This window comes from Sander vitreus, chromosome 21 (genome assembly GCF_031162955.1).
Source record: "Sander vitreus isolate 19-12246 chromosome 21, sanVit1, whole genome shotgun sequence".
Classification (NCBI taxonomy): Eukaryota; Metazoa; Chordata; class Actinopteri; order Perciformes; family Percidae; genus Sander; species Sander vitreus.
Window position 1 is genome coordinate 18,495,661 of NC_135875.1, and position 11,371 is coordinate 18,507,031.

Here is an 11,371-nt window from a genome sequence, read left to right on the forward strand (position 1 = left end):
TTCAAGAATGTCCCCTTAATTGTCGTTGTAAATTCCAGAAATGAAAAGGGTCCGCTCCAGAACCTAAAGATTATTTAGAAGAGCAACATCCAGTACCCTTGTCTGTGGTCTTCATTGAGTCGTTTGCTTCTCACATTCACACTCCCTCTGTTCCTCTAGTGACAGCTTTCCTGTCATTTCCACATTAAGTTGTTAATATATAACCTTTAAAGACCCATAGGCGGGTCATATAAGCTTCTCACTATTGATGTGCCAAGGTCTGTGTAATTTACAAGCTTCAAACACATAAACACACAGAGCACATATTGTAGCTGGTTGTAAACTTGTTGGGAATATACATATATATTTTATAAAGGCTGGTCATTTTAAAGGAAAAACCACCTATAATGATCTTATTCTTCAGAGCAGTTCAGCTCGTGAAAGATAAAGTAACTGGATATTTGAGGTCTGTGTAATGTAAAATAAGCTGCACTGACTTTCAACAGCAGGGGTCACCTCTGGAAATGTATCTAGAACTAGTCCTGTGGTATACTGTGTGCTCATGGACCTGAAACTCACATTGGCAGCAAACATGAAGGAAACATGATTGCCAAGTGTGTTAGCTGTGAATTAAGAACATGGTAAGTCCTAAGGTGCAGCGCACACCTGAACACGTCTGTCACTAAAGCTTATTAAAATCATGCTGTTCCTTGGTGAGCACAGAAGGATTTCACAACATAGACTGTATAGACCTTCAGTGGAATTCCATTTCTAGGCAACAGCCTGGCCCCTTGTTAACTTCATTGTTTTATATCTATGGTTGACTTCCTGTCAGTTGATGTCATTCACATAACACTGCAACAGGAAATCAACTTGGGGCCATTTAGGCTGTTTATGTTCACAATTGTAAAATGGTCTGAATGGTAAAGAAGGACGACGCGTCTCCACCATGGATGTATAATAAGAACTGGATACAGCATTGGAGGCGGAGCCCTGTTCATTCCTATGAAAGTTGCTTAGTGATGCTTGAAGCCAGAAAAGTTCACCTTCTGCATATAAAATGACCCCGATGACTGGCGCTGCTTCCGCATTACGGGGCCCATAGAGCAGGCGCACTAGAGACCTCCGCCGGCCGAGCCGGCTACTTTTGGTTTAGCGTTCTGGCTAACTTGAATGTGGATTTAATGGTTAAATTGTGCAGCTCTTCTAGACTTCCCAAATGTTATCTGGCCAAATGGATCAGATTCTGACAGTCAAATGGGTCATTTCACGGGATGCTGGAAAAACATATTATCCACTGATTTACAGATGTGTCTAAAGGAAAAAGTCTTTTGGTGCCCCATGGCAACACATGCTGTTATGGAAGTTGTGATTCCACCGTTTGGCCACTACTGACATTTCGGTAAATTGACTTGTTCCTTACCAGGACCTAGCTATTTTGTTTCTGCACACTTAGCATGGAGGTAACTCTGCAATGTTTAGCTTAAAGGGACAGTTTCCCCAAAAATCAAAAATAATTTTTTTTCTCTGAGAAAAATATGAGTCCATCCTACGAGACGGAGCATCTGTGTATGTGTGTTTGTGTGAGTGTCTTCACTGTATGTGTCAGAGACAGGCAGACAGCAAACACAGACACACACAGCTTGTAAATTTCTGGAAGCCTAGGGAAAGGAGAACAAGGAGAGAAAAGAGAAGTGCAAAGGTTGATCGGGCCAATAAACTCATCACAGATAACACGCTGTAAAACCACACACACACACTTCTGTGATTCAGTTCAGAGGCTCTCTGTATACTGTTTATCTGTACCACATACGTACATCCACACTCTGTAATTCATTCACTGGGAAAGACTAAAGAAAGTGAATTCAACCCAAACCAAATGATTTTTCAACTGAGTGCCCTCACTCAATTAGTGCAATCTCTTCAGTACATGAGCAGGTTGCACAGTCAGTTAACTATGGTGCATGATGTTCTGGGCTGTGGTGTGACCCACTACATCCACATGCACACACACATATACACACATACGCACACACACAATTTAATGACAGGAATTAATTATCAGCTTATTACATGCAACAATTTAAGGTGATTGATGCCAGTAATAAGCTGATAATGAATTCCTGTGAAGAGTTACAGGAAATAAATGAATACATTCTAGAGTTCTTAAGCAGCAGGGACTCCAGAAAGTAGTTAGAATCATGAGTTTCTCTCTGTTTCTGTCTTTGTCTTTGTCTTTGTCTCTGTCTCTGTCTCTCTCTATCTCTCTCTCTCTCTCTCTCTCTCTCTCTCTCTCTCTCTCTCTGTGTGTGTGTGTGTGTGTGTGTGTGTGTGTGTGTGTGTGTGTGTGTGTGTGTGTGTGTTCCTGACTTTGGCCACATTTCAGACACAAGTCCAGTTATGCTGTAGTGTGTGATTAAATCTGTTAAAAAAAAGCATGTCAAACTCTTAGCTCTATGGCTGCAGTTTTTAGGTTTAAAAAATATGGGTCGATCGAACAAACAGGCTGAATCGGACCGAAGTCCTATGTTTTCTGCCTCACTATGCTTATCATTGTGCTTGCTTTCTTCGTTTGTTTTATATCATTGTCTGTCGTATTGATTTCTCTTTATTACACCGGAAACATGATCATCATTAGGGTGTGTCAGGATTTGTTTCCTTGTTAATTCCCATATTCAATGTATTCTTTTTTTTCTACATTGACACATAATACATAGAAAATAACTTTTGTTTGCTGTTCGAATATCAAAACAAAACGGGGAGGTCCTATTTATGAAAGTTACATGTGAAGCACCATTAGAGACACCTGTTTCCTAAAGACTGCCCTCTCATCAGAGATTCAGTGGCAGTTGGAACACTGACACCATGTGGTCATCAGAGTGATGCTGTCTTAATAAAAAGGCAAAATTTCAAAATATACATTTTTTTTCTACAATAATTCCCTGTAGTTTTGTTGCATTGCAATGAAGTGTCCTCTAACCATCTCTAAAGGCTCCATTATCACTGTAGTAGCTACATTTACCCAAGTTATGTGCCTAAGTACAAATGTGAGGTACTTATACTTGAGTATTTCCCTTTTGTGCCACTTTATATTTCTTCTCCGCAACATTTATTAAAGAGGCTATAGTAACGTTACCAACTATATAGTATAAATTATAGTAGCAATAGTAAAACACCCACAGGAGCCATTTTTTAAGAGTGCTCTAATTTCTATTACCTAAAGTACATTTAACTCCTTATACTTAGCTATTTTAACTTAAAAGTCCAGTGTGTAACGTGTTTAGTTGTTCATTATCAAAATCTGTGTTGCCCGTTCACAAACTTGTCCTTTTTCATGAATATTTACCACCACCATCAATAACAAGTATTCCTTTTGGCTCGAAGTTTTACATTTGCATTCGCATTAACTGGGGTAGACGCTCCATATTCATGCGCCATCTTGAAATACGTTAGCCGGTAAGGGACATACAGGACATACTGCTCCACCTTTGGCGTTTTTCGCTGTCACATGATAAACTCACAGGTGCTGCTAATGCTGCTAATGGGTATCGTAGCTTCCCGGCCCCGGCAAGTTTGAAGAAGGAAACATGGAGGACCACACGTATTCAAAATCCAAATTTCAGGAACAGGAGTCTTCTTCTTCGCCCAGAAAAAAGAAAAAGGATATTGAAAAGAGCAAGAGACCGGCTTTTTGAAGCGTGAAGGCTACCGTAGCTGTAATACGTACTTTGAACTGCGTGGCGCGAGAGAGTTGATTGCGATATATGATCTCAACGCTAGATGGGAGAAATTCCCACACATTGGACCTTTAAGTAACATTTTCCCATGAAGGACTCACTTGTAATGGTAATGGTGTAGTATTGCTGCTTTTACTAAATGTTCTGAATACTTCCTTCACCACTGGCCTTCATAGAAGTCAATCCAGTCTGTGTGGGTTGCCAGGTCAGGGGACAACTGTTTCTTCTCAAGAAGTTTACAGTAAACTTGAACAATTGTAAATTTGTATGTATGTGTATGTGGCACTTTTTTTTGTCTATTGACCCATGTGTTTTAGGTCTACCATGGATAGTTATGTAATGAACTGGCAGATGATTTGTGCTGGGGTGCCCTCTAATGGATTCCAGTGAGACAAAAAAAACATTTTCTGAGACACTGAGGCAAAGTTCACAGCAAAAGAGGGCACTCAAAATAACCGCCCCAGTTATTCCACTTTGTACCGACACCAATGAAGACTAGACTAAACTCCAAAAGAGCACAGAACAGTCTTTGCACTACTTTATCAAAATAATATTTCCACACAGGTCAGTGATACCGGAGTAAGTTTTTATTCCAACTTTACCTTGATGAGAAAAGACAGTGTCACAGTGATTTGACAAAAATAAAAGTGCAAATCAAACGTGTTTCTCTCCCGGTAAAGAAAGCAAACAGATGCAGTGTGTTACTGTGATGATGCCTCTCTGAAGTCCAGTTACAGCATGATGAAACAGAATCAACACATTGACACAATGAACTGCTTGTTAATTTGAACATCACATAATTATTAAAAAAAATTAGACAAGGATTATGTGGAAATTAGAAACTTGTGTTCGGAAAGGTTTATCGATGATGACATCACAGTTAGCAAAGGGATATTAACAGGGTAGTATCATTAGAGTGAGGTGTGCAGTGTATTCAAATAGGCTTACATTTGCACAAGTACTTATAAATGCAGCTTTAAATGTCCAAACGCCTGATGGTCTCATAGTTACAAATGAAAATAAATAAGTCAATAAATAAATAGTCTTTTTAGGAAGCTTTTGCTGCTCTGTTGTTTATATATAATTTGTTTTATTTTCACAGTCGTTTGCCGTGACGTATGAAACTTACAGGACTCCCCAGTCTTCCAGCTAAAAATCAGCAGTTCATCTTCCTCAGCTTGACCCCTTTCCTTTATCGGCTTATTTTGACCGCTGACTTTAAACATTGTCTTCCTGATCACACGTGCTTTGTAACATTTCAAATCAAGCCGCTCAAGTACATCTACAGATAATCACTCCGTCCTCTGCCCGTTCTTCCCTGACCTTCCTCCCCTCTCCAGCTTCCTTCCCCAACCAAAAACCCTCTGGCCTGGTTTCTCAATGGCAGACCCACACACGACATCCAGCTATTGTCTCTACCACCAAGACCTAAGACCGTCATAGGAGCTGGCTACAATAATACTGGATTTCTACACTTGCCAAGTACACAAAGTACAGTAGCGCTAAATTAAGAAGGAAAACAATTCCTTGTTTATAGAGCTTATCGCAGCTCTTGAGGCCGAAACGCATTAAGAGCTATTTGGATCTTTGTCAAAGATGTTTTCCAGTGCAAGTGCATTTGGCAGCCAATGCACTAGCAGGGTTGTGTTGTACCTTAAACCACCTTAAAATGTTTCTGTTTTCTGAAGGCAGTGAGATGAAGACAGAGCTGAGCAGCTGTTGCTTCCTGATCCTAAACAACGAGAGGGTTGTTACAAATGTCATTTTATTTCCTTTTGATTCTGCTGTCAGGCATCCACCTCCATCTGTCTTTGTAAACACAGACACAACATGGCTAAACTGTACATTTTTCACAGGACTTTTGGCAGTTGGTGGAATGTAATTTGCATCAGTTGGTGGCTTAGTTGTAAAAAGAAGGAAAATAAAAGCAGGATTGAAACTCTGACCTCCATTGACTCCTGTCTGTAGTGTGTAAATGGAGCGTCAATATAGCTGAACTGGGTCAAATGTGCTCAAAATGTGATTCGGCCTCTTCAGCATCCTGACTCGCTGGAGACTTTGCTTCCCCTAACAAACTGATTATCCAACTTAAAATACAGTTCAGTCACCAAGCCCTGAACCCTAACTTTCAAACCCCAAACCAAAACATTCAAACCCAAATGATGATCGTCAAAGAAAAACATTCACACATATACTGCACATTCAAAGCTTAATTTCAAGCCTTTAACCTCAAACTCAAACGTTTACCAACACCATTTCGTATCCGGGCCACCTCAGGCCGAAATTCAGCCGCACACCCAGCTCCGATCCCTTTTCCCTCGACCTGGTCCCAAACCTGACATCCTGAAAAACAATAAACATAAAACCAAATCCCAAAATCCCCTTTGCCATTGCAGCCTTTGCAACCTGGAGCGCAGCTCTAGGAGCTGATGATCTGACCTGACCAGGTCTCATGCTTGGTGCCTGGATACAGGTGGGTGAGCACCACCTCGACAGCCTGGATCTTCTGGTTCTTGGGAGGGATGGGGCACACCTTGTACGTGACCTCGTCCCCTTCCATAGGCACGTACTCTCCATCAATGCTGCCCAGGAAACACAAAACTCATTTTAACTCATTCATGGGCAATGGCTTAGTTTTTAAATGTAAGGTCTGAGTTGGCACTCTCTCAGCTACAGGTACGGCAATTTAGTGCAGCACTTTCATTAAGGTGGGGGACCTGCTAGAGACAGATGATCAAAATCGATGCAGCAGACATACAGTATCCTGACTTTTAGTCTCTAGGTCAAGCCATGGAAAACACTGCATCATACACTTCCCATAATTCAACTTACGATTACATTTACTGGGAAAAAAAAGCCGTCTTTAATAGCGTCAATTCTCACATCCCTGGAAATGGTGGCACAAGTCTTTTATGTTAAATACACTGTTCAATGAGTTAAAGGTTCAATTATTGCATTCTACATAGTCCAAACAATATACTACGAACCTACACAGCAGATCAACTTCCACAAAACCATTCAATGTCATGAAAACTCACTCAGAGATGTGGACGAAGATGTCCTCTCCGCCGTGAGAGGGTCGTATGAATCCATGACCCTGAGACCTGGAGAAGTTTTTACACACTCCTTTATATACAGGACCTGATTTGGCTCGCACTGTCCTGCAGAGAAAGAGAGACACATAGAGAAAACAGAGGGAGGGAGAGAGATAGTGCATGAGACATTATTTAAAAGTATAGTTTTTAAGCTTTTGTATCTCCTTAATGGAACAATGACATGACATTTCTGGATTCTGGTTGTGTGGCATTTCTTAACCTTAAATTACTCACGCTGAGTATGTGCGGGTGCGTTTGGTGGGCAGTGGGCTAGGCAGCTCTCCAGGCTGTGGCGGTTTCCTCTCCCTCTCCCAAACCCGACTGCCCTCCCTCAGGAAGGGGAAGGAGAGCTGCAGAGGGGTCCGGGGGGAGGTGAGTGGCAGCGGGTGGTCTGCCGGCGAGGAGGCATCGGGGTCTGACATCTTGACTGGTTACAGGCTGGGATTCTGTTGCTTTTCTTTCTGTTTTAGGTCTCCTCTGATGGTGCACAAGAAAGAAGAGGAAGGAGGGTTACACCTCCTGCATGGCAAGAGTGTGTGTGTGATGGTGGGGAGACGTTGAGGGAGGAGGAGTGGAGCAATAATACCCTGCAAAAAGGAAGGAGAGAGAGAGAGAGAGAGAGAGAGAGAGAGAGAGAGAGAGAGAGAGAGAGAGAGAAAGGTTGACAAGGACATACAGAAACTGCAGGTGTACATGTTGTGGCCAGTGATACAGTTGAACTGTGTGCTTGGTGCAGCTGCAGATGTCTAAAAACAGTTATTAACTAGTACCTTTCCTGACTTATTATCTCACACTACCCTGTTTCCAAATGCCTGCAGAAATTTAAAGAGGTAAGTAAATCACTATACTGGAAATGTACAACAATTCATGACATTTTCAAATATCTTGATTTTCTCCAGCTGGTGGATCCTTAGAGCTTTCCTATAACATGCCGACTATCACACTGAAGCTTTAGTAAAGATAACAGATGAAACCGGCTCCCTCCGATTATCACGAAAGTTTTTAGAAATGCACACTGAGTTGGATATCGCCTTTTTCTCCAAACATAGGCAAGCACATTTATGGTGACTGCTCACTGAAATCTCCAAATATGGTGACTTTGAACATTCCAGAAATGTAAATAAACAGAAGGATTAAATACTCCTTTAAGAGTTTAAGAGTTCAGACAAATCTCGTACTTCTTGGTATAAATAAACCATTTTAAAAAAACATAATCCAACAATGCATTGCAATAAAGATAGCAAACTTGTGCACTTAGAATTAAAAAACAATATATATTGTTAGACAGGGATGACACATTTTGAAGAACTTATTGCCCAGTACTGATAAGGTGACGGATATATTGTAGTAGTGTAGGATAGTCTAACTCAGAATACAGCATGTCCTCTGACTGCTTTGCATTCTGGTCCTTTGAGGCACTTGTCCTCAGTGCGGTCTTACACAATGGATTTTTTTCACCGTATGAATGTTGTGCTAAATAGTGAGTCTGGAAAGGCACCCATGCTCTTTGATTATGAATTACTGACACCAAAACTGCTTTTGAATGTAAAGGCTTCCAGACAGACTCCATTGTAGCTGTGTGTGTGGGGAAAATATATGAAGTTGTCACATTATAGGAACAATTCACCACAAACAAGACTCAAGACATTGGCTCTGAGAATAACCAATAGCTGATTTCCAGCAGTGTAAAAGTGTTTCAGATTGGATATTTTTTGGTTCTAGAAATAAAAAACCAGGCGTACAACAGCTGGAAGTTCCTGTCAGAAAAATGAGACTAAGAAAGCTATTTGATATCTGAGCACCATGTTCTAAATAACAACCCTGCCCCGGGGGGGGGCCTCAGCTCAGTTCGGCTCATCACGCTTCATTATATTAAAATCCCCACTCGCACAAGACTGACAGGATTGCTCTTCACAGTGAGTATTCAAACAACGAGCTATGTCATTTTCAGGACAAATGAGCTCTGTCACCGTGCCATGACACCAACCCAATGATCATGTTGTAAGTGGGAGTTGTGATGTGTGTATCATTAGCTGGCTCTTCGTTTTGACAGTCAGACGCAAAAGGCTACAGGGCATTGTTCTGCAGAAGTTACACTAAAAACCTACAACACAGAAGCAGCCACTTCCCTGTGAATGTTAGTATTAAAGTGTCACATCTGCGGGCTGAATGTTTGACAAAGACTGATGAGTTCAGTGTGTGTCAGAGCGAATCCCACAGGCTTAGTTCAATATCACACTCTGTCTCTCTCGCTGCCAGTCTAAATATAGCAGTGTGTGTGTGTGTGTGTGTGTGTGTGTGTGTGTGTGTGTGTGTTTGCGTGTTTAATGATTATGTGTGTGATAACATTCAAAAATGTTGCATGTGTTTCAGGAGTAACAGTTTACATTAATATCAGGTTAATTCTGTCATATAATTTGTATATAGCCTACTGCAGGGTAGCTTTTATAGGTAGTGTAAGACATTTTCCGAATAAGTAATTGTGAGGGAGTATTCCTCTGTTCTTTGATAATGTTCTGCAGAGCCATTTCAATATGCAGTAACTGTATGTTTAATAAATCAATGTCTCCTTGAAAAGACCTTATGGGTATTATTCTTTGGAGACAAAAAAAAAAACATATGTCCCTATTAAATGGATTAAAACAGAGGATTAGAGAAGGGCAAATTGCAGGTTGGCTTCTGCACATCCAAATAGTACAAGAGTTCAAAGGTCCCCAGCATCCCCACAGGAGTGGCTTTAATGTTCCAGTTTATAAGATTGTTAGCGGAAAGATTCTGCAAATGGCTGATGATGAGTGGGGTTTTTTTTACCCTCTTGGTATCATGTTGGATAGTGTCAGTACAGTGAAGCTGAACACACACACACACACACACACACACACACACACACACACACACACACACACACACACACCTGTCATCGTGGTGGCACAGGGAAGAGTGGACTAATAACCATGACTGATGGATGACAAGGCATAAATATGTCGCCTGAATAATTCAGCAACTTGACTGGTTTGAGCTCCTCTTTCATTTTCCCCTTTTATCAGGGCCCAGAGTAGGCCAGCAAATGGACTTCTTTAATGAGTCTGCTGTGCTTCTGTGTCAGATGAGTTGGTGAAACATTTAATCGGGAGGGTGGGACGGAAGAGAGCTGGGGGAGCTTTGAAAAGACAGACAAAAGGCCAAAAGCACCTCCCTGTGAAACCATGGCACTGTGGCTGTCTGTACTCCTCTGCATCAGCATGGGAGGCACGTCAACTCCTACACACACACACACACACACACACACACACACACACACACACACACACACACAGCTTGTTTTTAAACTTTAAATTGGCCTTTTAAAGAGACAAATAGCTTGTTTTATGGTATAATTTGTTTGAAAGTGAGGCCTAAATAATTAACTACAAAATAAAAGCCCTTCATGCGGGTTGCTTCCAGAACATTCTCACGCTGTGGCAGCTTGAGACAAGAAGGCGAGAGGGATGCTCGACTGACGCCAAAAAAATGTGACGCCAAAAAAATGTGACGCCAAAATACGTTCTGGCATAAATATAAATAAATAGCCTACGTAGGTAGCCTATAACACTTTTGGTTGATATGTAAATCTGTGCTCTGAGTTAAAGACTATCACCCACCCGGCATTTTATCACAATACTGTCGGGAACCGACGCCGTCTGCCCGACGGACAGAGAAAATAAAAGGCTTGGATGTGTAAAGCCGTGCTACAAATCACCCACAAATCCGATCGATTTAACGATTAGCCTACTTACCGTAAAAGCGCCGGTCAGCTGTCAGTCAGACGCGATATGATCCCGTGGTTTTTTTTATTGGTGATATATGAGGCAATTATGCAATTTAATCCGGTGAAAGGTGCGGGGACATGTGGAGGATAAGTCAGAGGATCTTGGTATGGATGCGGCGCACACAGACGGGATGGAAAAATCAGCAAATGAAAAGGAGGCAGCAGAGACGGGGCGGGGGTGCAGGGGGTTACTGGGCTAAAAACACCACTACAGTCACTCTTTGTTCTCCTCATGGATGGAACCCTTTCTGAATGTTTTTATCGGCGTGTGAGGTTTAAGTGGGTGTTGAATGGACTTTATTTGGTTAAGACATGTGAAGCTCTATAGACCTATGCCCTGTAAAATCAAAAATCAAAGTCAAATGTAGGCCTACTTTTATTATTTTAAAACCAAACTTTATAAAGCTACAATTACTTTCCCTTATTTCTCCAGTTCAAAGTATTTTTTTTTATCTAGCCTACCCTGTCATACTATATAGTGTAGTCATTTTGACTTTTCTTTCCCTTTCAAGCGAGATACAATCATTGTATTACTAGTATTACAGGCTGTGTCTGATAGCTTTGGAACCTTCTGGCATCCATCCTCCTTCTCCCATTCTCTGTCAATGGACCACTTCCTTCCGTGGCGTTCCAGATGACATCATTTTGAGTTGTGGAAACTGCCATCTGCACATTTACCACCATAAGGGTCATATATATATATATATATATATATATACACTCACTGTGTACACCTGTAGGCCTACAATCAA

The 11,371-nt window shown here is 41.4% G+C and overlaps 1 protein-coding gene across 1 annotated transcript; it reads right to left on the reverse strand.

The window, feature by feature from the left end:
• Positions 1-4,285: 4,285 nt before the first annotated feature.
• Positions 4,286-10,778, reverse strand: csdc2a (cold shock domain containing C2, RNA binding a). Its single transcript, XM_078279108.1, has 4 exons — positions 10,588-10,778; positions 7,046-7,398; positions 6,755-6,877; positions 4,286-6,298 (listed from the first exon to the last, which is right to left on the reverse strand). Exons 2-4 carry the CDS (start codon positions 7,231-7,233, stop codon positions 6,136-6,138), a joined length of 474 nt encoding a protein of 157 aa, XP_078135234.1. The 5' UTR covers positions 7,234-7,398; positions 10,588-10,778; the 3' UTR covers positions 4,286-6,135.
• Positions 10,779-11,371: the final 593 nt, after the last annotated feature.

Bases quoted from the DNA above. Each gene is read 5' to 3' on its own strand.
- csdc2a (XM_078279108.1), bottom strand. From the start codon at position 7,233: ATGTCAGACCCCGATGCCTCCTCGCCGGCAGACCACCCGCTGCCACTC. The intron at 6,878-7,045 runs GTGAGTAATTTA...CTTTCTCTGCAG, and splicing joins CGCACCCGCACATACTCAGC to GACAGTGCGAGCCAAATCAG. The intron at 6,299-6,754 runs GTGAGTTTTCAT...TTTCCTGGGCAG, and splicing joins ATCTTCGTCCACATCTCTGA to CATTGATGGAGAGTACGTGC.